This window comes from Gobius niger, assembly GCF_951799975.1.
Source record: "Gobius niger genome assembly, chromosome: 8".
Lineage (NCBI taxonomy): Eukaryota > Metazoa > Chordata > Actinopteri > Gobiiformes > Gobiidae > Gobius > Gobius niger.
The window spans coordinates 23217143-23240436 of record NC_136859.1 but is presented as its reverse complement, the minus strand read 5'-3'; the positions used below and the strand labels follow the sequence as shown (position 1 = coordinate 23240436).

The 23294-nt window shown below is 39.8% G+C and overlaps 1 protein-coding gene across 1 annotated transcript; it reads left to right on the top strand.

Moving 5' to 3' along the window:
* The first annotated feature begins 127 nt into the window (after nt 1-127).
* On the top strand, nt 128-23212 carry nipal2 (NIPA like domain containing 2). The gene is made up of 11 exons (XM_079561237.1): nt 128-379; nt 9347-9415; nt 10870-11038; nt 17078-17137; nt 18294-18415; nt 20619-20715; nt 21052-21187; nt 21326-21414; nt 22682-22745; nt 22817-22914; nt 23014-23212. Exons 1-11 carry the CDS (start codon nt 302-304, stop codon nt 23118-23120), a joined length of 1089 nt encoding a protein of 362 aa, XP_079417363.1. The 5' UTR covers nt 128-301; the 3' UTR covers nt 23121-23212.
* The last annotated feature ends 82 nt before the right edge of the window (nt 23213-23294 follow it).

Below are 23294 nucleotides of genomic sequence, written 5' to 3'. Positions count from 1 at the left end.
ACGTCAGTTTTAAGCAGATGTGCTGTAGGCATTATGCTTTTTTTTTTTTTAAACCATTTTATATCTTACTCTATCGTTGTTTTTCCTGGTTGGCTGACAGCTTTACGACCGCACGTGAAGGGGCCTATAGCGTGGTCCAGCGGCGCGTCAGAAAACAACTTTCCCCGTGCAGTTTCCAGCGAAAGGGACAAAGACGTGGGATGAGTGGAGTTGGATAAAGAGGGCACAGAGATGCGAGGACAGTGGAAGAGAGTCTCTGAGTGTCGATTGTTTGGCGGGTTTGACGAAACGTTTGTTTAAAATGAATGCCTCAGGTTCGTCAGGTGCGGCTGTGACACCTGATGCGTTCCGGGCCGAGATCCTGGAGAACCCACTTCAGGTAGGCAAATACCGACATTAATATGCCTCTCAGTGCAAGTTGTAATTACAACCTTGGACGTGCCTGAAACTGTTAGTCCAAATTAGAGAGAAGTCTTTTTCTATGTTTGCTTTGGGAATTATACTTTAAAAGCGTGTCTGACCTGTTTCTATTTAGCCTTATTAAGTGGAGAGCAAAGACACAATATGACCTTGTCCATCAGTAAGTCGCATATTAAAGGCAGACGAGGGAAGAGTAACCAAGATAAAATGCTTACTTGACAATTTACCCAAGTAGAAGTAAAAAGTGTTGCCCAAAATACTTATGTAAAAAGTAAAAATAAAGAAAGAAAGGGAAGATGCTATTACTTTACTATTACATCCGCCCACCACCCACCTTTTTCCCAGAGATGGGGCTTTTAGTTTTTCTGTAATTTTGACAGAATCCAACTAATCCTGTAGATCAAAGTGATGTATGCTGGAGTGTAGTAACTTATTATTATTAGTATTATTACATATGAAATCTCTGCTGGACTGCGTCTGTCACACCTGTTTTCAAAGTGGTCCCAGCAAACTCAGCGCATTCATATTATGCTTTCTTTTCATCTGTGCATCAACTCTGGAGAGTACGCTTGGGTGATACTTTCACAATGCGTTCCTGTGAGAGTAGGCTGCTGGTTAAAAAAAGGAGGGAAAAAAAGCAATTAAAAGATACAGCAATGCTTCTTTAGAGCCGAAGAAACTTTACTCTCGTTTCGTCAATGTAAAGTAGTTCTTCTTTTCAGTTATTTTTAGATGAACTGTCCTTCATCCCCGCCTCCTTCACCTCCTATAGCAACTGTGTGTACAACAGTCAGCCAGTTCCCTATGTACATACATTTCTGCACATTTCAACCCATGTGAGAGTTAAATCCCCGAAATAGACATTTTTTATTATTAGTTAGTTAAAATACTGAAGTTAAAGAGATGAGCTGCAAATGTGTAGAAGCAATTTAGCTAAAAAATCTGCTCTGTAATAGTGTACAAGAAACGACATTGGTGCTACAGGCAATGTTGCATGATTCAGAGACGGTGTTTGACTAAGAGAAAGACATGTGGTGGAGCGGTCAGTATTACCCGACGATGTTAAGGTTCTTTTTGTTTATGGTTAGGATGGGTCAGGAATAAGTACATCAGAGACACAGTTCATGTTGCTACACTCAAACACAGCCATCCCGTCAGCCTCTGTCACGCATTTTAGTCTTACAATATGAAAACAAAAGTGTGACTCTCATTTCTTTACATATATATTTTGTATTATTTAGCCCTATATGTGCAGAAGTGGGAGTACACACACATGAGCAGATTGCGGAGGTTTAAGTTACCTGGAAAACGGCAGATACTGCATCACTAAAAATATGACATGATGAATGAATAAATAAGAGAACTTGAACGTGTCTGTTGTCGTAGGGGTTACTGAGAATGTATGGTTTGATGGCGTGAAACAGCAACAACATCAGATGAAAGCATGACGACCAGAGACGACAATATTATGCAGCAGTTAGAAACAGTTGAAGCCTTGTTAGACGCCTTCATTTTGTGGTAGCGACATTCATCCTTCTCCTGTTTGGATGTCAGACAGAGGAAACATTGCTACTCAATGGGGATCAACAATGACTTTACACATAAGCATGAAGGGAATTTGAATTTGCATAAGAGTGGGAGGGCAAAGGCCTGCAAAACACACGCTGATGGGAACCAATGATAAAAGTGATGAGAAATAGAACCACTGTATTTAAAACTGTTGTCGTAAACAAACAATGGCTGGCAAATAACCTTATAGTACAAAATGTTGGCAAATGTTGGGAGCTGAAATTAGCAAGACAATGAAACTGCAAAGTGCTTTCCTCTATTCAATTTAAAACTCATTACCCCTGAAGGGAACGCTATTACAATGCGCCGTAATGCTCAACAATTATTTTGCCGCTTGCACGTTTTCCCCGACATTGCACTGCTTGAATGTTATGTTTTTGCAATTTGCCCTCCTCCCCAGAGCAATCACCATCCACATATCAGCCCATTCTGGAGCAGCACAGACGCCTGTTGTCCTGGGACACAAAGGGGTATAGTGTCTGTCAGTCAGTGTCCCAACCCCAAAAGGAGATCTGAGCTGTCAAGTCCTTTAGCCGCTGTTTAGAGAAGCTAAAAAGCTACATGCGTTGCTGTTTTATTATTGTGAGATGCTTTTTTAGGGAGAAATATATAGATACCACTTCAGTTTTAGGTCATCCATCAATTTAAAGTCTGGTTGAAGTTTGTTTATTTTAGAGATTTCACTTTTGGAATAAATTGGAATAGATGTCAGAGAAATTCAATAAACTTTAGATTGATCACATGCATCTATCTCTAATATTGTGCACTGCAGCCTTGTTAGATGAATATAATACAGCCACAGGCAATACCTTCAAGATTTGGTTAAAAAAAAAAAAAACGTTTTAATGGTGTAAAATGTGAAAAATGACTTGTCAAAAGTTATTTGTGTTGATGAATGTAGCCTACAAGAAGCAGTCAGCACTCAGCAAATACACACAGCTGAGTTTAAATGGCACTTTGATATAGACCTTTTCTTTTCTTATCATTTCATCATCAAGCTTTGGTGCAGACGGGGGGAAATGTCCTGGTCTGAAAATCAAGCTGTGACTTATCTATTTTCAGCCTTTTACAGAGACAAAATCAGTTTCAGAGTAATAATCTCAGACCAAAGAGTTTCTTTAACTGCATTAAAATAGGCATGACGAAATGAATGTAGCGTTGGTTCCCTCCTTTGGTTTGGCCTCTTTGTACAGCTGAATACCCCTTTTGTTCCAAATTAACTTTTGACTTTGAAAAATGAAAGTTTGAGCGTTTAATCGGCTTCCTGCGCCACATTGGAGCAAGTTACAATTACAGACTCCACTAAAGCATGAAGTGAAATGAAAAAGGTTGTGACTGGACCAGAGTTAAACTTTGACAAAACTCTTTTCAATCACAGAGTGGACATTATTAGAGAAATGATGATGTAAGTTCAGTAGTTGATGATATGTAGGGGTTTATAAAATCATAGAGAAATTCTTATCTTATCATTTTCATAAGGGAAATTACGAGTAATTGCAGCTGTTCACAGGTAAAGCACTCCATTATGGCTAGTGTGTATTATACCCATGCATTAACTCCAGTACAGAATGAACTGAATGAATCATTTTTTAAAATGTCAGCAAACAAACAGTGCTAGCACAGACATTTGAAAGACTGTCAGAAGGATCTTTAATAAACAAGTGGCTCAACGATTGAATTAAAATTGAATAAATGTCAAAGCATGGATTTAATATTACAAAAGGGTGTCGTAATAGCTGCAACATTACAACTATATAGTGTAAAGTAGCAACAGATCCATTGTAAATGTCAGGCGTCTAATGAAGTTTATATTATTTTTGTCTTGGTGTATATTTTGATAATGTAAGTTAGTCAGTCTGTGTCTGCACAATCATTTAGTTCCCTCTTCAGTATCTTTATTTGAAGCACATTCACTTTTTGACATGCCAGTCTATTAGAACACACACCACATGCAAGTCTCTTCTGGCCTTGTGTCGAGTGTGAAGTGTTTGCTAAGTCAGCTGACCTCAGAGGCACTCCCGTGTTTGCTTTGCCACAGAGAACTCCACTGTCTCCTCTCTTTACTCTCTTCACTAAGGCTTCACAATGTCATGAAAATCAAAAAGAAAATAGTTACTGTTTTTTTTTGTCACTGACTCAAAGTGACTCAAGTGGTTAAGTAGTGTGTCCTTGGTCAGGACACTTCACCCAACCTGCTTGTGTGAATTAGTCTCCATATTTGTGGTAGTTTCAGAGGCCATTGGCACAGATTGGCTGCCACGTTCAGAGCAGGGCCGGTGTGGCACGAGCAGCATATCATCATCAGGGCATGACGCAGATGTGAACGAATAATGCAAAGTGCTTTGGCATATTGTGAAGTGCTACACAAGTGCGAGGCTTTTTGAGTTGCAGTTGTGCTTTGTTTGATAAAGGCCTGACGCAGAACACTTTTTATACACACCATAAAGCTCAGCTGATTGGTCATAGATTTATTATTTTTTGCATTAATTACTCTTGTATTAGCCTGGTTTTACCATACCCTCGTACACGTTGCGTTTCGTAGAGTCTGGACTTTCACAATTGAGCTCCGTTATCAGGTGGGAGGGGTGAACTCCTTTGAAACGATTGGATCTGATTTTCGCTAGTGTTTGGTCATGACACATGTAATGCGCCCGAGTGAGTGAAGCAACTATCATAACTCTTAGTGGCATTCCTTGTGTATTCCAAGGCATCAATTTTAATTTCCGGATCCAAATTTTTTATTAGAAGCCGAGCCAGAACGGATCGAAGAGCTTCCATTACTTTCGTATCCGCTGCCATTGCCAAACTACAACCAGCAAATGCGCCGCAAATGCTTGAACACCCGCTTACCCCGCTCGCTGAATGGTAGGTTTAAATTCAACCGATGTAACTGAGATCAGACCCAGACATACATGTAGGGAAAATATAATTGACCAGAGTTTACGGATGGCTAAGGCCAGGCTACTCGTGTAGTGTTGTTCTGTGCATCCATCTACTTTTGTATATAGTCTACAAGACACATTGATCTTCCCATTTGCTGTGTTGACCTGAGCAAGCAGAGAAATTGCAAAACTGGATTTGAAAAACCGACTCAAATTGAATTTTTCCAAACTTTTCAGGCCTGTCGTCTGTCTCCTCTTCTCTCTCCTCAGTCCGCAGCCTTCTGCTTCCATTGGCACTGACGCTGTGTACCCACTGTGTGCTGCCAAATACTGTACATACGCTCTCATTTTCACACAAACAAACACAAGCCCAGGCCAAGATTCTGTGGTTGTTTTCAATAACATGTAGGTCCATTCAAAGGTGAGATGTAGCGCTCCTCACACTTTGAAGTGCTCCCTCTTTTGTGCGAAGTCTGACTCCTCGGTCTAAGCATTTTCTTTTCATCTATTTGGGAACAGACAGACAGAAACCTCTCGCCTCCATCTCCACTCACTATAGTCCACTGTGGCTGTTATTTCTGCTTGAATCTGACCCAGTTCTGCCTTTCTCATCCTGACCATTCAAACAGCTGCAGTCTTGGAAATAACATGTACATTCTGGAATCGAGACCCAGCGTGTGAAGATGCTGGATGTGTGACCTGAATATGAGCAGGTCTCAGAAAAACTGGATTTACAGCAGGTGCGTCAGGGATGAAATTGCTCTTGGGAGGTTGACAAATACTTTTTCAGGATATCGAAATAGATATTAGTTGGGCACTAGAGACTTATATTTATATACAAAATGTTTCAGTTGTTTTATCATCTTATAAGCGTGTTATCTTAATAAACCATTGGAAGTTAAAAAAAAAAAACATTGTAAGGGTCTTGTGGTTTAGTTACTGTCTTTATAATAAATAACCTGGAATGCTCTAAACTGTAACTTCTTCTCGTGTTATTCCATAAGAGACATTTTATTGTTTGCTCATGAGATTGTAACAGGCTTTCCCTAAACATGCAGAGTACAACACCGAGCATTGTAATGTTATTAAAGAAATAGGCCACCGTTTTTGCATACATGTTCTTACCTGAGCCTAGATGAATTGATGCGTACGTCTGCTCTTTACGCGTGCGCTCAGTCACGCAAAAACACCAAACATGTTGTTAGCCTTTAGCCTCTTCTCCTCTCCTCATGGACCCAAGCGGGGGGTGAAGTTAAAAGCGACCAAGCTCTTCCACGTTTCCCCTATTTAAATACGGTTATGTGAGTAGTTACAGACAGTGAGACCATTTACCATTGCAAGGCGAAATAACACTTGGAGCACTTCGACTATACTGCGCAGACGTTGAAGTGCTCCTAAGGTATTATTACGCCTTACAATATAGTACCCTTTTTATCCACTTAGAACAGGGGTCCTTAAACTTTTTTCTCTGGGGGCCACATTAACGTTACTGACTGTGATGAGGGGCCGGGTTGGCTTTAACATAGAATAGCCTGGAACAGTCATCCCCACTACTTTATCCACAAGATCAACACTTGATTCCAGGCACATATTTGTTTAGCTGTAGGGGTTTGCAAAAGCAGTAATCAAGTCTTCACACTTTATTTTAATTTGAAATACCACATTTATTTTCATTTTCAAATAAAACATCATTGCGTTATGTGACCAAAGTAATAACTGCTTACAAGCCTGTGTCATAAGTTTCTCAAAGTGTATCAGTCGTTATTCATTCACTCCACAGTCTGTGGTGGTGAGCTTCATTTACCACGTGGCTCTAATGTGTTTATATCCTGATCTCTTCTGTCAGTGCACTCTGTGGATTCTTTTTTATTTATTTAAGTTGCCCCCTAGTGGCTGGAATGGGTATACTGGTTATTTAGTTTACAAAAAATCATAACTCCGCACACGAATGGGCCAGAAAAATACTTTTTTTTTTTTTTTACATACTTTGCTCTACAGGTCAGGGTTAAATCATCTCAACCCCAGACTTAGAACATTTAATTTTAGTATTTAAATAGGGAAAATGTGGAAGAGCTTGGTCGTTTCTAGCTTCACTCCCATGAGGAGAGAAGGAGAGGCTAAATGCAAACAACATGTTCGGTGTTTTTGCATCACTGAGCGCACGCGTAAAGACCAGACAGGTACGCATCAACTCGTCTAAGCTCAGGTAAGAACATTATCTCTGTGTGCAATAACGGTGGCCTATTCCTTTAAGAGTGTTTTTAAAGTGGATGAAAGTATGGCCTTCAGAAGTACGTTGAGCCTATTTTTCCTTCAGTCATCACGGTCACAAACAATTACGTGTGAATCTTCAGTCTGAAAACCAGGGATACAGTGTGTGAGCGGAAACATTTGGTTAAGTCTCAGAGTGGATTGGACCCGAGAGCTGTTCTGAATTTGAAATTGCGCACAAATCCACTGGGCTTATGGACTTCATCAGAGGTGATGAGTTTGGTTATGTATAGATTAACTGGAGAGGTATTAGAGTGATGTGAGCAGCGGGGTGGATTTATGTGCTGAATATGAGCAAAATATGTAAAGTTTGAGGGACTCGTTGTGTACTTGGGCAAGACTTTTCACTCACCCTGATGAATGGATGAGTGGCTCTATAATGGAATATGTAGGCTATCAAGGAATATATACTGAGACCATTTACATCACACATGCTGTTGGCCAAACATTCATTCTGTTTTGTTTTTCACCTCATCGTGTCAAACAAATTCCTGTATTAGTTTTAATTTTGAATCCTGTCAACAGTGACTGAAGAATGAGTCATTTTCCAAAGGTTAATTAAGAGTTTGATGTGAACACCATGTACATCATTATTAGACTGTCACCTCTCCCTGACATATTCAAAGACCAAAGGCCACGCTGTGTTTTGTGTCCACTTCATCTCATCGACCCCTGGACGGCAGCTCGTCGAATATTAATGTAGTTACAAGTTTGTACCAGCGAGGTGCTCAATACGGTGCATTGACTGTGTGTGCTCTAAAGTGTGTGATATGGATCCAGCTTTGTGTTTGCAGAAAAATAATTTACATTTTGTTCATTCAGTTGTCCCTGTGCTTCTCTATTCTTCTTTGGCTTATTCTTCGCCACTTCAGAGGACTTTTTCTTTTTACAGTAAATCACACAACCACAAGCACAATGACAGGCACATGGTTTGAAGAAAGTATTTTGACAGTTTTTCCCACAAATATCAGTCCTTTGAGATAAAATGAATGTATGCAGGGTATACAGGGAGTGCAGTTGCAGAGTGATTTACATTTGTGAGTTAATTTGATGATCAGAACAATCTTTCTACTCTTGAACGAATCTGGTTGTGAACCAGTAATGTATCACGTCCTGTTCTGACAGTGAATGTTTCTGTGTCGTAGTTGAAGATGAATAGCTCCCTTCCTTACAAGGTCACATTTGAGTAACTTTCCTCAGGTTTTTCATCATCTGCTCTGAGCCCCCAGAGAACACTTTAATTTCTTTCTAAAGTCTTCCCACCCACAGACACTGGGGATTGTTTATGACCTAAAAATTACATTTCCTTTCAGAAATAATATTCTCAGCAAAAGTGTGGCGGAGCCACCAGCAATAACCTCAAAAAGCATGGAACATTTAGATTGTTAAAAGCTCTGTAGAGTATATACTCTACAGAGTATATACTCTACAGAGTATATACTCAACACTACAAACATATGTTTCTCAGAAATGTGCAGCAGCCTTAACCACTAGATGACAATTGCATTGAACCTTGTTGTCTTTCATACCTTCAGCTATAAAGCTGCTAGACAAGGATGAATCTCATTTTAATCATTAATGTGTCGTCTTAGGTCAATTATGGTTTTGTTTTCTTGCTGACTTATTTATTTATTTGTATGTGTTAGGCCTATTCTTCTATCCACTGTATTTATGAGATGGACGAATGTTGGGCTGGGAAGCTGCAAATGAATTGCTCCTCGGGGAGAAATAAAGTCTTCTGAATCTGAATCTGAATCTGAATCTGTAATATGCATGTCTGACAGAGAAGCATCTTTTTTTTTCTTTATTGTCCAAGAAATGGCAAGGTCTGCGCTACTTTAAAGATTGTATCCCCCTTAGGAAAATGTCATCTCTGTATTTGACAAATCCTTCAATGCCACTTCTGTTCTGAACCTGTCAGAACAGAAACACTGGCGATGTCCACAGACACTTCTACAGATCTGAGCCTGGACTCAGTAGTACCTACAGCTGGAGGGTATAACCAGTGTTTTGTGTTGTTTAAATATCGCATTGAAGGCTTTTGTGTTGACATGATCATTGTAATTTCCCAGTTATATGTGGAGATTTTTTTGACTAAATCCCCTGTTGTGGGAATGACACACTTCCACTGTATAACATTGTGTTGTTTACACTAGTTTGTGTGACAATGATGAGTCTCATGTTTACGGTTGTTTTCTCCACAGACTTATCTCCTGGGAATCAGCATCTCCATCTGTGGGAACGTGCTCATCAGCATTTCTCTCAACATACAGGTATGAGCCAGAGCTGCCTGACAATGAGACAACAGCAGGTAGTGTGTCGCTGCGGGTGATGCCAGACATTTATGCACATGGAGTTGACTGTAACAACTGAATTTGTAACTAAGCAGCAGAATTGAGAACAGCACTAACACCACCTCGGAAAAAAAAAGGTACATGGCAATCATGACAGCTACACATTGAGAGTTCTTAAGGACGCTGGCAAATAATGTTTATTTTCATACGTTATACCATAAGAGAAAGAGTCCTTCAACATTTAAACTGTAATTTTGCACTTCATGAAACAGCTTAATGCTGTGCAGGTACTCTGTGTTGCAAACATATAATTACAATAGTATAGTAGTACTAGTAGTAATAGTATAATATTTTTAAAATAAAGAGGAAAGGAGTGCTTCAATAAATGCATATTCCAGTCATCACAATCAAACGGCTGAACATGCAAAATCATCTTACAAATACACAATCAAATCAAGTGTGCCTTTGAAGGAGCAGCACAAGTGTGGTTTTAACAAAAACACTGCAACAACGCTAATCGTCAGTAGCCCATTTATTGTTGATCAGACACAGCATTTGCAGTACTTGATGTGTATCCTATTTTAAATAACTATATGGAGCAAATTATGAATTACTTCAGACTCATCTAAAACCAGCATAATCAGATCTCTAGTTTAGGACATTTCCTCGATGGGCTGTTCAAAGATCTCTAAGGAGGCATGTTGTATTGGATTATTATGCTCCACTTACGGGAGTCACGTGTTTACCATATGTTTGTAGAGTCAAAATTATAGGGATACGATCAGACGATTAAGAAGTGGAATATACAGTAGGAATAATAATAACATTGCATCAGTTTTATATAGCGCTTTTCTAGACACTCAAAGACGCTTTACATTACACTGCATACTTGGTGGTGGTAAGCTACTATTGTAGCCACTGCTGCCTACTACATTCGCCCAGGCTTCCTGGTGTTTCCCAAACAGTCTCCCATCCAAGTACTGCCAGGCCCTTCCTGCTTAGCTTCCGAAGTCTGCGGGATCGGGCAGAACAAAGGCGGTATGGCCACTAGTTATTTGTGGAGATTTCCGAAAGGATACTTGTCAAAGTAGTAGTTATAATAGTAATAGCTGAGATGTTCTAATTAGTAAATCAAATAAAATTAACATTGCACATCAGTCATCACATTCCTATTTTATACTATTCGAGTAAGTAGAGAACCACATTTGCAAGTAGTGGTAGCAATTATAACCTAAGCTCTTTTTTTGTGGTACACATGAGTGTGCCTTTGTTGGCAACTTCTGTCCATAATAAATGTATGAAATGCAGTAAAGAAAGACTCAGGGTCTCATGTGATAAAGAGTAATCTTTCAGTCGATTTGCTACTACAGCTTTGTGTGCTATCTGTCTGATTCGCTCCTGATCTCACCCTTTGGTCTCATCCCTTCTGTCAGAAATATGCCCATGTACGTCAGGCCCAGCATGGCTCCAAGCCCTACTACACCTCTGCCCTCTGGTGGATGGGGGTGATTCTGATGGGAGTGGGGGAACTGGGGAACTTCGCTGCTTATGGTTTTGTCCCGGCGTCACTCATCGCTCCTCTGGGCTGCGTGTCTGTCATTGGTAAGGAACAACTCTTATACATAATACATGATGAGGTGGGAAAATAGGTTCACAGCTGTCACAACAAGAGTCTATAACATGAGTGAAATCTTATGGATCTCATACAGTTTTAAACCTTAACAATAAGGGTATCATAAAAAAGTAAGGAGTGAGAGATTGGGCTGGTCAGGATTTCAAACTGATCACTGCAGCGTTAGTGGGAATGACACAATAAAAAAAAAAGTAAAGATAAGATTTCACTTTCAGCAAACAGCATGCTAACAAATCAAACGTGTTGTGGATCACAGAAGAGCTTAGAACGAGTTTGGTGAAGTTGAGCTATAGTCTGACACTAACACAGTATGATTTATTGTACTGATTAACTGAGAAGCAACACCTTATTTATGTTTTTGCATTACTTGCTGCCTGTACCCGCAGCCACAGACACCAACCGAAACAATTAGTCGTGACATTTTGAATCCACTCCAGAAAAGATCGTTTTACAGTGTGGTGTGAACTGGAGTAAGCTCGAATCATTAGCCAATCAAAACAAAGGCTCTCAGCTGCCGCACCTGTCAGCTGCTCAGTGCAAACACTCTAAACGCAAGGTTAAATATTGAGCAGGACTGAGGCTGCCTCCATCACTCAGAGCTGGAGGTGCGTCTGACTCACCGATATTAATGACACCTATTACCACAACGCTTCAAATGATTTTCCTACCGTCACGTCTCGCTGGGGGATGGATGGTCAGAGGAAAGCACAGAGAAAAAACACAAATCTTGTTAAAGCGGCTGCAGCCCCTGTTCTCTGCAATTACTTTTGAGTAAAAGCTTGTGCCGCGTTAACAGGAGTTTGACAGTTGCATTGTAAGTGTTTCCGAAACGTATAACAAGGGAGCGATGTGGGCAAATTGAGGTTCGGAAATTAATATTTCAACAAGAGAAAAATTGCCACTCAGCTCAACCATACAGCCAAGATTTGACTTAAGGCTGCTTCCCTGTGATCATTTCTGGGCTCTCAAGCTTCAGTGATTCTCAGTGTTTAACCACCTAGATCAAATAAGAACTAAACCCGGGTCTAAAAGTGTCTAAGCCAGAAAAAAACACCTAACTTAAATGCATTCCTGAAACATTATGAAACGTAATTACAAAATAAACTAACTGTATTCATGAACACTGCAAGACACTTAAGGCCCAAAGTTGCTGGGAAACACGAATGACAAGCGTATGAATGACCTCAAATGCATCAAAGATCTAGTTACATCTATACACATGGCTCTCATCATTGACAGTTTGTGGTTTACGCTCATGAACTGAACTAGGAGGTGAGAGGAGAAGTGTTTTGGTGAGTGCAAGTGGGTGAAAAGTAGAGAATTGAATCCACGGGATGAGAATGAGGATTTGAATGTAGAGAGACACCCAGCTGAGAGGTAGAGAGCGGCTGTGGGGGGGGCAAGAAGATGAGTTGCTGTCAGGCTGTGTGTGCACCGTTATACTCCACTGTCAGCAATTACTTCTGTCCTCTTAAACCTGCCCACTCTCTATCAACAAGTTAAAATCGCATTATCAGCCTACAGCTAGAGACACTGTCTGCCATGCAAAACAAGCAAGAGAAGTATCACAAGGCATGAGTGTTTATCACAGCACACACAGACCTGCAGCGCTGTACAGATGTGTAAAAATGATAAAACATTTGGAGGAGATGCATTGCTCTGTGTGACAATAGATCAGGTTGTTGTTTGTCTTGTTCGTTTTATCAGCAGCAAAACAAGCAAAACATTTGTCCGGGACATTTGGAATCATTAAAGCCTGTTAGACATAGTTGAGCATAGAGCAAGTCATTATTTTTGTTTGGTAGGTTTTTATTCTCCATGTTACCTCACTGAAGTGTAAGTATTAGTTGAAAAAGAAACCTTATTTGAGAGAGGAGTCAAAGAAGTATTTTTTTTTTGTTAAGAAACAAAACCCCTCCATGAACAGGAATGGAGGTCTGAGATTTCATCTGTCACCTGTGTACAGCAGCCTCCAGCGTCCCAGGCCTGGAGTTCTGTCTAATGAGGCTGAAATTCAGCCCAGGACAGTTCAATAGGCAGGTAATTGGCAGTGATCAGCTGAGATGAGGTTCGTTCAGACGGAAACTCAGGTGTGAGTTGGGTCATTAAGACTTATAACTACAAATGTGTTTACCCACAGGTGAGAGTAGCCGTTAATAGAGGAGAGGGACTGAGCCAAGCTGAACTCCTCCGTGTGGTCTTTATCTCGTCTGCAGGCTGAGCTTAAACTTTTGTGTCGCTGATGAAGCCTTTTAGATGAGACGCGAAACGTTCTACACTTACTACAAATACAGAAGATGACTCAAGAACCTTCATTGAAGATGGACAGCTCCTGTACAATTGAGAGCCTACACACTAACAACTGTATTTATTCATCCATCTGTGTTCTTGCTGTGAGACTGCTTGTAAAGTGCAACAGGTGTCTTTTTACGTGCAGCCCTTGAGGCTTTCTGTGTCTGACTTTGGACAACTGCACACAAGAGTCTATTTGAACTGAGCCTCTATCGAAAAGATTTGCATCAACAGAGCAAGATGTTGTGGATAAACAGTGCGATATGGGAGTATAGCTTGTGCAACAGGTTTAATGTATACAAGAAAATCCATACACAGGTGTTTGAACATGTTATCAAAGCGCTACATGTCCTCCTAGGGGATTGTTTCAAGGTGATATTTTTGTAAGAAAAGCACAGGGGAAAAGTATTTTCCTGACAGTATTATGGCTTGAGGTCATCCTGTGGGAGTGGAGCAGATGCTCAAAGCAACTCAAGGGCATTTAGGGGATTTGGTCTCATGATAATTAAATTGTAGTAAATGAGTACAATCCTACAAACTATTTCAAAGTACTATAGCTTTATACAATTAAATATATAAACCACACTGCGGAACATTTCGAGGACACATGACGTTGCTACATACATCCCAAGAGCAACAAAAGTCAGCACATGCTTACTCTCCTCGAGCTTGGCTCTTTGCTTTTGAGACTTTCTTTTGCAGTGGTTTATTAAAATAACAAATTTAAACCCAAAGTCAGGCTACCTGTTGTCAAAGCAGCAGCGTCTCATCAGGCCTGAAGCTGGCAGTACAGAATCATGTACAGAGTCATCATATTGAAAAAATAATTGCATACATTTTATTCTAACTATTGGGTGATATGTTACACAGTATAGCATTAAAAATGTAAATTAGTTAATTAAGCATCCTGCAGTTGGCAGCTTTGCAACTATTACTTTAAAAATTATTCCGCAAGTAGAAGAACATCATTTCTTCTAGGTTTATCTGGTCAAACGTCCTAAATAGGAGGACACACATCACTGTCAGACTTCACCTGAGAAGACCCTCTTTTCCTCTGCGTTGCACCAGGATTGTTAAATATTTCATAGCCGGACTATGATCATATGATTCACATTTAGGACTTCAGTCTCCGCCTCGTGGGGCTGGCTGGATCTGACAATCACCATAGCAACGCCATACAAAGTGAGATCGATGTGCCTGGGAAAGAAATGATAAAATGTGGTGATACTGTTTATGTAGTATATCTGACAATATATTTCACTCCAGGATACTCACATCAACATTGCAAAGGATTCTTTTCAATATTATTTTATTGCATATAAAATACAGCATAGCATATTATACAGACAAGCTTTCACATCCACTCACCAATGAGGATTAAAACATACTGTCTTGTACTTGATTTGTTTGATTTGCTTTAACAAAGACATCATCCAGGAAGCATTGCAGAAGAATTATTGCAAATGGTGATTTCAGAGTACGCTCAACATCGTCTAACCTGGTGATATCAAACTGTGGTACTAGTTTCTCAGGGTCATCTGCAATTTTACACTTATGTTTATTAGAGATCATTTCATCTATGCTTTAGTGCCTATGCCTATGCATTTATGTACGATGTGTTTCTTTTTGTCCAGTGTAGCTCTGGTTTAGTCACTGTTTAGACCCGATTTGATCTTGATCTTGGTGGGACGGTCAAATATTTACAAGGTGGTACTTGATATGAAAAGTTAGAGGTCTAACTCATTCAAAAATGACATAGGCTATCTATAACAAGCAGCCACATTCATTTTTCTTTTATTTCGTAGCATCTTCCCTTATGTTTTCCCTCATTATTTGTATTTACTCCGTGCATTTCCTGTCACCTGCACACACCAGTCCACCTCACTGTCACTAACTCCTTCCAAATCAGCCCTTTCCAGTTGGCTCTGTTAAAATAACTATGCCTTTTGTAACAATAACAATGCCGCTGTCCCTCACTTGCCCATGCCTCCACTGCCTGTCACTCATTCTTTTAGCCTGGCTCTCTTTCTTATCACACTTCAACATAATGCACATGAGCCGGCTGTCTGTCACAACAACATACGTCTCCTCTTTTCCAGCACATCATCGGGGGAAACATTAAGAAAACTAATCTGAGGCTAAGCGTGTGTGTAACTGTGCGTGTGGTCTTTCTGATGATGAGGATGAATGGGGTTAGGAAAGCTGTGCTGCACAAAGGAGGAGCGGCTTAATGAGGGCCGTTTATCTGAGCGGGATGACACTTCTTAATCACGCGGATATTGTATATTTATTATTTACATGCATTATACATGAAGATATAGTGGCAAGTTTCACTTTACGGTCGGTACTCCATCAGGTATTCATGTTCAGGCATAGTATTGGCCCTCAATATTGTAGCTGTTTTCGGGACCCAAACTGTGGTACAGTACTTCTAAGGGGCCCTGATTTCTGAATAAAAAATTAAAAATAACAATAAGGGGATGATATTACTTAAATAAATAAAAAAAACTGTTGCAAATTAATTGATGAAAAATATATACAGTGGGAACATACAAACACACTTGTATTTTTTTCATGAAATCAGAATCACATCATGCTGTGGGGTTGTTTTGCTCTGGGAGGGACTGGTGCACTTCACAAAATAGATGACATCATGAAGAAAGAGCATCTCAAGACATCAGCCAAGAAGTTAAAGCTTGATCTTCCAAATGGACAGTTCCCAAAACATATGGCCAATACTGGTTACAAAGTCAATGTTTTGAAGTGGCCATCGCAAAGTCCTGATCTCAATCCAGTTGAAAATGTCTGGGCAGAGCTGAAATGGCATGTGTGCACGCAAGGTGGTCTACAAATTTGGTTCAGTTACACCAGTTCTGTTTGGAGGAATGGACCAAAATTCTATTGTGAGAAGCTTGTGGAAGGAAATCCAAAATGTTTGCCCCAAAATATACAGCTTAAAGGCAATGCAACCAAATATTAATGAAATGTAATATAAAAAATATCTCTCTCATTGTTCTGGAATTTGACAAATATATATATATATTTTTTTAATTCTGGTTTGGGGAAAAAAATGCAAATGTATCTTTTTATAAAGTGTATGTAAACATCCGGTTCCTACTATATATGTTATTGTAATAAATGTAATTGACCAGATATTTTACTGTTTGTCAGAAAGAGTTTGTAGGTGTTTCAAAAGTTATCGAAATAACTAAATGATCAAATCATGAATTAAAACTAAAACTATAACAACCACATTGAACTAAATGAAAGGAGCTTGCGTCACTGTGGAGTCCAATGGGCAGTAGGGGGCAGGTCAGGGCCAGAAACACAGATGGTCTGAGCTACAGTCCAGCCATCTCTCTGTCTGGGCCGGGACATCCAACTGAGCCGGACATCTGCAACTGTCACCCCATAGAGAGGGACAAGGAGGCACACATGAACATAATCCTGAAATTATTTTTGACACTGCATTTGTCCTTCCCTGGCCCTGGTCATTTGTATTCCTCCTGCAGTAAATAGTTGTTAAAAACCTTATCCAGTCTGACCTTGGTCGACTTGTTGCACAAAACACTGCATGAAAGAACAAAAGCTCTCTCTGCACCAAATAGGTTTTTTTATTACCAAGGGACAGTATAACACAATGATTTAAATTACGTCTAGACAGTGTTTGTTTATAATCCTGTTGGTTTTTGTGTTGTTTTTTTTCTCTTTTGCAGCCAGCACTGTCATATCAGTGGTTTTCCTGAAGGAGACTATTCGCGCCTCAGATATACTGGGTAATAAAACACTCCTGACACCTGCAGATTGCATTCATATTTGGAAAGCTTTGCACTAATGGCCTTAGCACAAACATTTCTGAATAAGATCATTGCAAATCTTACCTCCTCTGTTTCTTGTCTGTCTGTTCCTGTCTGTTGCGATGAGCAGTTTGTTTTCTATTTTCAGTTTAGATTCAGCTGCTCAATGACATGATTATAATGGGCTCCTCAATAATTGTTTCAACTGTGAGAAAAGTGGAAGTCGCATCGGCAACACACAGCGATTCCTTGCTTTCAGAATCATCAACCTGCTATTAGACACAGTTGAATAGACATGTAGTTTCTAAGGCTGGCAACAATATAGGCCCCTACACCCGAATATAAAGCCACTCACAGGTGATTAATACAGATTATCTCTTGTTTATGGCTTTATGGTAGTGAGTTGTAAGTGAATTTTTTCCCATCCGAGATCAGAACTAAAGCAGTGCAAGGAAGAATATTTGTGCAGCAGCTGATGGACATGAGCTCAAGGGATTAGTTTTAAAGATGGAAGATGATGGATTTTTGCTGCATATAAGGCATTTGATAGGTGGATGTATTGTCAGTATCCACTGAAATTATGCCATGCTTGGAGTAAACAAAGCTGAGTCAATATTCCCTGCCTAATTATCCTGTATGCGAATGTCAAAACATGGATTTGTCATTTACTTTTCATAATGACTTGTCCAAACAACAGAGCTTTGATGAACAAATAATTTACTGAGGAAATTATGCAAAAGTGAAGAGATACTTTTTGTGAATATGCAACGGCCCCTGACTGAAAGATAAAGTGCACACAGTATCAAAGGATGACAGGGACAAACACCGATGCCAGTTTGTTGCATTTTATATTTTTAAGCGCAATGTTGAAAATGTATTTCAGTGTCAAGGAGAAGCTGTAGCGCTGACAAACACTCCTACACACAACAGGTGTAATCGTACTGATCCGCAAAGCAAAAGACCATTATGTCTTCCCACTTATAGCTGAAAATGGTTATTTGTCAATCATTATTCAACATTTCAATACTTTGTAGATAACTTTAGGTTTTTCAGTTTGTTTTTACTGGACTGTAGACACCCATAAGTGATGCTTTAGAGTTCATTCTTTGGACACCGGCTTGTCCTCTCTCCACAGGCGGGACTCTGGCGATCACAGGGACCTACCTCCTGGTCACCTTTGCCCCGCACAACATCTCCATGGTTACAGCCCAAATGGTCACCTACTACTTCATCAGCTACTACTTCCTGGTTTACATAGTAGGTGTTTTAATATCTCTTTCCATTAATAATATCACATGGATGGTTCTGCATATGTGATTAAATTTAACACTCACAGCCAAGGATACGACAACTGCCACAACCTTACAACTGGAATAACCAAAGTAAATAGCAGCGTACAAGAATCCAACTGAAGTTACTATGAGTCCACACTGTTTTATCTATGGCAATAAAAGCCATTGAATGGAGAAATGGTTACTTGGGAGCCTTCATTAACCCGGTTTGTATAAACAGCATGCATGTTTAGTGCCGACTTCTCTACCTTATAAAATATACTTTCAGCATCTCCTTCTTTTACTAATTTGGCTTGAACAGCTCCCTTTTATTAGTTTATGCCCACAGTTCATTGACAACATTACGATTCCGGTTACCCCACAGGCCAAAATGAACCCAGATCTTGTATTCAGAGGCAGTGCTCACCTCAGGGTCGTACAGTGCATTAGCACTGGCCCATTTACCGTTCTGCTCCAGGGACACTCCACTCTTACACTTTCACCAATGGCATGAACATCATCACCGTTGCCATAGTGAGTAAACCGGTACAGAAAACTTTTTATAAACGTGAGCATACTAGATAAGAAGATGAACAGAACATGTTTCAGCAGCTTGAACATAACTAAGAAGATGAAAAGATTTCTGAAGGTCACTCATATCCTGGCATTTGTGGGCAAAGGCAGAAAGACTACAAATGTGCAATTCATACTTTCTCAAATCTTGCATGTATTTCAAGCAAATGACACTTGTGAAGTACTGAGGCTAAAAATAAAGGGAATTCCAATTTAAACATTCCCAGAACACGTAATAATACACTGAAAAAAGCATTGCACACTCAAGTAGCCGATGTCCAAAAGAGCTTAGATCTAACCACCTGGGCTGGTCCACGCCACATGCACTGTGGTTCAAAAAAGAAAAATGAAATGATCCAATGAAGGCAATGCCCAAACATAATCTTGAATGAATTCACTTTTGGACATTGGCTACTTGAGTGTGCGATGCTGTTTTTTTTATTTATGAAGACTTCCCTCAACATCTGCACCTCTGATACCAGTTTTGGTGTGCGTTACTCCATTTCTCTCATGGAATAATACACTCACCCATGAGCAATTGTGTTACTTACAGTAGCTATACAATACAAAGGCGAATGAAAATGTCCTAATGCATTTTGAGAGTGCACATTCAATGCGCAAAATATCCAATCTGGGTTTCCCAGAATTCGATTGCAACATAATAATCATGAATTTTAAGGAGAAGTGTGGAGGGGGGCAGAATGTTAAGTGGATGTCTTCAGACGGAGGCGACCTTGCTGTGGCTGCAGTGATTGATGCTTCAGGTTTCTCATTTCAGTCAGACATAAGCGTGGAGCTGCGGCGCTAATTAATCTAAGCACAATAATATATCCATCAACGTCTCATTATTTCCAAAGGACAAACTGCTGTCACATAATTGCATCTGCTCATGGATTAAACTATTTAAATCGTTTGCTCTCATTATATTGGGATCAAACTCTTTCATGATTCATTTGGCCAAGACAAGAGGCACTGAAATTCCTATTGAACTGTTGTCTAAGTTTATACATTTGTTTTAATAGGGCAGTGACTTTGTTGACTCTTGAGGGGTTTTCAGGTGAGCCTTTAAAAATGTCTAATATTAGATCGGCCCATATTTTGTTGAGTAACTTGTCATTGCGGTGTCGAACAAACGTATGAAGCAGAAGAGCAACCAAAACAACTACCACTGCCTCATCTGTACTGTACCTCATCAGTACCTTTGATATTATCAAGGTACACTTGGTAATATCGAATTAATGGCTGTCAGGTACAGTATACAATGCCATGTTAGAATTTGTACAGTTTTACTTTTGGACAGAGATTCAAAGGTTAACATGACCTTCTAATCTCCCATTTTGTACTTTCCCCACACTCTGCCTGTGTTCTTCCTCTCTCTATAGTGTTACATCAGAGCCACTTGAACAGCTGAATACTATTGAACTCACAAGTGCAGCCCTGGGCCTTTCTCATTAAACACTTACCACTTATTTCATTTCTCTGCCACAGCCATTTGTTTCCATTACAGCGTTCAGCTCAGTACATTTTCTCTCAAATACATGTCAGATGTTCAGAAAAAGTAAAATTTGACAAAGTTTTGAATACATTAACTGGCTTATGTAACTTTCTTTCTGTAGGTCATTGAGATCTTGCTATTCTGCTTCCTCCTGTTTCTGTACAAGATAAAGCGCATGAAGCACATTGTGATTGTGATGTTGCTGGTGGCCCTGCTAGGTATGATCTCACGCAAAAGAAAGCGGATAAAGTTTGCAATGTTGAGTGAAAACAGTTAATGTAGAGACACAACAGAGGTGCAAGTAATTCACAACATATCAGTAAAGAATACTAAATCTTGTAGAGAATTTGAAATGGAGATGAACAGATTTAAGTAAGCGTTTTTGTCATTGCAAGCAAATGAAAATATCTGGCCTCGTACATTAAGCCATTTTAAGTGCATTATAAATAAAACAGTCTCGATCAAAAGTTTAAGACCAGTTGAAAGTTGGTAGAATTTGATCAGGACTGTGATACCTTTGATGCATAAACACTGTCCTGTGCTCCCCCCCGCAGCCTCAGTGACAGTGATCTCAGTCAAAGCCGTGTCTGGGATGATCACGGAGACCATAAAAGGAAGCCTGCAGCTCGTCTATCCCATCTTCTACGTCATGTTTGTGGTCATGGTTGCCTCCTGCGCCTTTCAGATCAAGTGAGTCCAGCTGTTCCCTCCTTTGTGCATAATGAGAGAAGTGAAAATGTTGGCGATGGCACCTCACTCTTTTATGATATTAAAACATAAATAGACTTCAATAAACTGAGGTAATTATATTCTCTTTGATTTCCACAGATTTCTGAACCAGGCCATGAAACTGTTTGACGCAACTGAAGTAGTGCCAATTAACTACGTGTTTTTCACCACCAGCGCTGTTGTCGCAGGTACAGTATGTTAGTCAAAGAGTTTGAATAAGAAGCTCAAGGACATAACAACCAATACAAAGAACACTTTAGAAACAACCACTTGCACTATTTTAGAAACATGTAGCTTTATTCAATGGCCCCAGGCCTGTTTTTCCCCCCAGAAGCGGAATAACATTGGTAAAAAAAACAACACCTTTGTTGCAATTCACTGTACTTGTAAAGCTTTATTATTGATCATAACAAAGCCTTGTGGAAAAGCCTCGTCTCTGAAAGTTGTTAAATGCGCTTATAAACTCATCCCATCCAAGAATTGAGATGTTAGAAATGTGTTTGGAAAGTTAGAAATGAGTATGGCTGCTTTTTTATTGTCCGCCTGGTAACAGAGTACTTTTGATATGGTATGGAACAGCTTATTATATACCAGTGTACACATTCACACTTACAAAATGAGTGAAATGTCTTGCCCAAGAATGCAGCACTGTTCTAAGTGGGAGTTGAAATGCTAACCTTTTAGCATTTGAGAGCAATGCTAAAAAGTTTCACTTTTTCGGCCACAATAGCTATGGCTTCATTAAGTGCGTCTAAAGCTTTGAATGTGTTTTTGGGTTTAGTCTAAGCATGTTTCAAGTTTAGACTTTTTCTTGTACAACTGACAAGTTTGAGAATTATTGTAGTAATGCTGATTTAATTTCATCCAATTTACAGTATATTAAACGATCTCTACATGAATTCTTTTTGGCTTTATTTAGCTTAAACAGGGCCAAGTCGAAATTGTTGGTTGTGGCCGTGTTATTTCAGTACAGGACAGATTTTTGAGTAATAACATTTTTTGTGTTGGTAAATTTTGCAACAGTGAAGTCATTTCAGGCCATTTCCAGTGCAGCCTTTAGTGGTCCACAATAACTGAAATGGCTCTGCTGTCTCAACCATCCACAGTAAACATAATCTTTCTCTGTCAGACCTGTCAAATAAAGCACTCGCCTCAGCTCTGCACTCATGCTTTAATAACACACTGACGCGCATCATATCAGCAGCTTTTCTCACCTTTGTTCACGTCCCATCCACTCATATAATGTTGCTTCACGTATGGACAGATAACACAAAATTGAGTGTAATGAACAACCCACATCATGTCATCTCCCATCTTGGCAGTTACAGTATATCAGTGCTTAGGAGGGCTGGTATCTACGCCATGTTTCTAAAACATCTACAATTGTACATCCTACACATACACTTCCAATCCTGTCTAAATAAAAATGCTAGATATTGTGTGTTTATTTTGCAGGTATTGTATTCTATCAAGAGTTTGAAGACTTGGCGTTGCTCAACATCTTGATGTTTGTATGTGGGTAAGTGCTGCGCTATCAAAGATGCAGTGTAGAGCATATGAAAACGCATCATTTCCATACCTTTCTTACAGTTGTCTTCTGTCATTTCTTGGAGTTTTCCTGATTGCATGGAACAGACCAAAGATAAAACAAGAAAATGGGAATTTTATTCCAATGGATACAATTCCAGGTGAGCTCCAACTTAAAAACAATATAAAGTATGTGTATGCAACTTATAAACAAAAGGAACATCAAAATATTGAAACAGCTGTGCTGTCCACGTTCACAGGGAGACGGCACACCGGCAAAGTGCAGCCTGAGACGAGTGTGCTACCGTACGGATCACTGGCAGACAAACTTATGTGCAACAAACCAGGCCCAGACGACGATTCATAAACACCAGCTCCATCTGTGGAACTATGGGTGGACCAGGCCACAACCACAAGGCAACCAGAAATTCAAACCGTGAATGAAAGTGGTGCCAATAGGACATGGGACATGGGGTTGAGTCATAGGTCAATATTTTTTCTAGTTAATTTAAGTTATGACTTGTGAAGATCATGGTGGTTC

Coding starts and splice junctions, on each gene's coding strand:
- nipal2 (XM_079561237.1), top strand. CDS start 302: ATGAATGCCTCAGGTTCGTCAGGTGCGGCTGTGACACCTGATGCGTTC. Junction 20,716..21,051: donor GTTGCTGGTGGCCCTGCTAG/GTATGATCTCAC, acceptor TCCCCCCCGCAG/CCTCAGTGACAGTGATCTCA. Junction 22,915..23,013: donor TCCAATGGATACAATTCCAG/GTGAGCTCCAAC, acceptor CCACGTTCACAG/GGAGACGGCACACCGGCAAA.